Source organism: Rhinopithecus bieti, unplaced genomic scaffold (assembly GCF_001698545.2).
Source record: "Rhinopithecus bieti isolate Rb0 unplaced genomic scaffold, ASM169854v2 scaffold_18466, whole genome shotgun sequence".
NCBI lineage: Eukaryota > Metazoa > Chordata > Mammalia > Primates > Cercopithecidae > Rhinopithecus > Rhinopithecus bieti.
In genome coordinates, this window is record NW_016809319.1 from 1,166,677 (window position 1) to 1,169,738 (window position 3,062).

General features: G+C 38.4%; 1 protein-coding gene across 1 annotated transcript; it reads left to right on the forward strand.

Moving 5' to 3' along the window:
• Window positions 1-1,558: 1,558 nt before the first annotated feature.
• Window positions 1,559-2,463, forward strand: OR2B2 (olfactory receptor family 2 subfamily B member 2; the record flags this gene model as incomplete). The annotated part of the gene is given in 2 exon segments (XM_017889093.1): window positions 1,559-2,033; window positions 2,036-2,463. Coding segments are annotated over 2 exon segments (903 nt in total), but the record flags the coding sequence as incomplete, so codon positions are not given.
• Between the last annotated feature and the right edge of the window lie 599 nt (window positions 2,464-3,062).

Here is a 3,062-nt window from a genome sequence, read left to right on the forward strand (position 1 = left end):
ATTGTATTAGGCCTCACATAAAATACAACAACACTAACAATAGCTGATGCATTTTTTTTTTTCAATCATCAGTGAATATCATGATGTTTTAAGAAAGTTTACAAATCTATGTTGGGCCACATTCAAAGCCGTCCTGGGATGCGTTCAAAGCCATCTTGGGCTGCATGCAGCCCGTGGGCCTCAGGTTGGACAAGCTTGATTTAGAGCATCCACCTGCCTGTTAGTCACTGAGTAGCCATCTCGGTTATCAGATCATCAGAACACAGAGGGGTGAGTACACTAGAATAAGGTGTTTTGAAGAGAAAAAAAGAGAGGGCCACCACATTCACATAACATTTATTACAATAAATGGGGGTGTGGAGCTGTTATACTTGTTCCATTTTATTATTGTTCTTAATCTCTTACTGTGCCTAATTTATAAATTAAACCTTATTATAGTTGTGTAGGTATTTTAAAAAACATAGTATATATAGGGTTTGGCACTACCCACAGTTTCAGGTATCTAGCCACTGGTGGTCTTGGAATGTATCCCCCTTTGATAAAGGGGGACCACTGTATCATCTTCATTTTACAAATGAGAAGTGTGGAGATCAAACGGTTAGAAGCATTCCAATATAATGAATGTAACTAATTAGAGAGGGTAGGGATATGAGACCAGCCTGTCAACTTCAAATATCATATTGCTAAGGAATCTATACAAATTCTATGAGCTTCTAAAATGAAAAGGATGTGTCTCCTTAAACTGTGTCTGATAACTTACTAGATACTGTCTACATGACTTTTTTGAGGGAAGGGGAATAATGGGAGGTGGCTTTAACTAATTTTAACTGATTCCTACAATCAGGGACTCTCACTGGCCTTGAGGAGAAATTAGAATGAATTCAAATGACAGGAAACTGTATCTACATCTACCTCACAGTAGATATCTAGGTAGGAAGAATGTAAAAAATACATTTACAAACAGTAAAATATCAAAGGATACATTATGTCAATTTGGAAACTGAAAATATGGCTTAAGATTTTTGAAATTAGGCCGGGCACGGTGGGTCATGCCTGTAATCTCAGCATTTTGGGAGGCTGAGGCGGGCGGATCACCTGAACTTGGGAGTTTGAGACCAGCCTGACCAACATGGAGAAGCTCCATCAATACTAAAAATACAAAATTAGCCGGGTGTGGTGGCATATGCCTATGATCCCAGCTACTGGGGAGGCTGAGGCAGGAGAATCGCTTGAAACATGGAGGCAGGGGTTGTGGTGAGCTGAGATGGCGCCATTGCACTCCAGCCTGGGCAAAACAGCGAAACTGTCTCAAAAAAAAAAAAAAAAAAAAAGGATTCTTGAAATTCACTTTGCTGATATGCTGTTACAAATATATAAACGCTTTTAAATACTTGGATGGATATTTATATTTTATCAATACTTTTCACATTAATTGGATCAGTCTGTAATTTTATGTAAATTGCTAGCAAAATGATTATAGCTGACAAAATCAGTAAGTGTGTTGTTAACTTCCTGACTTCTTGTATTTCAGAGAATGAAGAGTTGAACCATTCAATTCATTCTGTTAGGTTTCACAGATCAACCATGGCTAGAGATTCCACTCTTTGTGATGTTTCTGTTTTCCTATATCTTGACAATCTTTGGCAATCTGACAATAATTCTTGTGTCACATTTGGATTTCAAACTCCACACCCCTATGTACTTTTTTCTTAGCAATCTCTCACTCCTGGACCTTTGCTATACCACAAGTACAGTTCCACAAATGCTGGTAAACATATGCAACACTAGGAAAGTAATCAGTTATGGTGGCTGTGTGGCCCAGCTTTTCATTTTCCTGGCCTTGGGTTCCACTGAATGTCTTCTCCTGGCCATGATGTCCTTTGATAGGTTTGTAGCTATTTGTCGGCCTCTACATTACTCAATTGTCATGCACCAGAGGCTCTGCCTCCAGTTGGCAGCTGCATCCTGGATTAGTGGCTTTAGCAATTCAGTATTACAGTCCACCTGGACACTTAAGATGCCACTGTGTGGTCCAAAGAAGTGGATCACTTCTTCTGTGAAGTCCCTGCTCTGCTCAAGTTGCCCTGTGTTGAGACAACAGCAAATGAGGCTGAACTATTCTTCATCAGCGTGCTGTTCCTTCTAATACCCATGACACTTGTCCTTATATCATATGCTTTTATTGTCCAAGCAGTGTTGAGAATTCAGTCTGCTGAAGGTCGACGAAAGGCGTTTGGGACATGTGGCTCCCATCTAATTGTGGTGTCACTTTTTTATGGTACAGCTATCTCCATCTATCTGCAACCACCTTCACCCAGTTCCAAAGACCGGGGAAAGATAGTTTCTCTTTTCTATGGAATCATTGCACCCATGCTGAATCCCCTTATATATACACTTAGGAACAAAGAGGTAAAGGAAGCCTTTAAAAGGTTGGTTGCAAGAGTCTTCTTAATCAAGAAATAAATACACAAATGATAAGTTTTGCTAAAGACACAATGCTTACTCAGCTTCCTAACTTCTCTGCAAGTTGCCCTATTTTTGTCATTACTATAGAGAACTATTGTAATCTCCCTCAAAGAAAATTTCCTTGACAAAAAGCTATATTTGTTTCTGTTGCCTAAACCTTTTCATTGAACAAGCCACCAGAACTGGCCTTCCAATGCACCAAAAACTAATCACAACATTTTCAAGGTTTGTCAAACTTTACATCATTGTTTGTACAATTCAATGTAAACTAGACCTTTCTGATCCAGAAATCATTTCTTCAGTAATACACACATACACACACACTTAGAAACAAAGATGTAAAGGGAGCTTTTGAGAGGTTGCTTGCAAGGGTGTTAATAAATAAATAAGGAATTCCCAAATTATAGGCCTTTTACAGACTTCAATTTTACATAGCTTATAATTTAATTCTCTCCAAATTGCTTTATCATTACTATTCTTAGAAAAACTATTATGGTGGTCTTCAAATAAAATCTCGACAGAGAACTATATCTGTTTTCCACTGCCTAAATATATTCATTGCACAAGTCTTGAGAACTGATCTTTTATGAATTCTC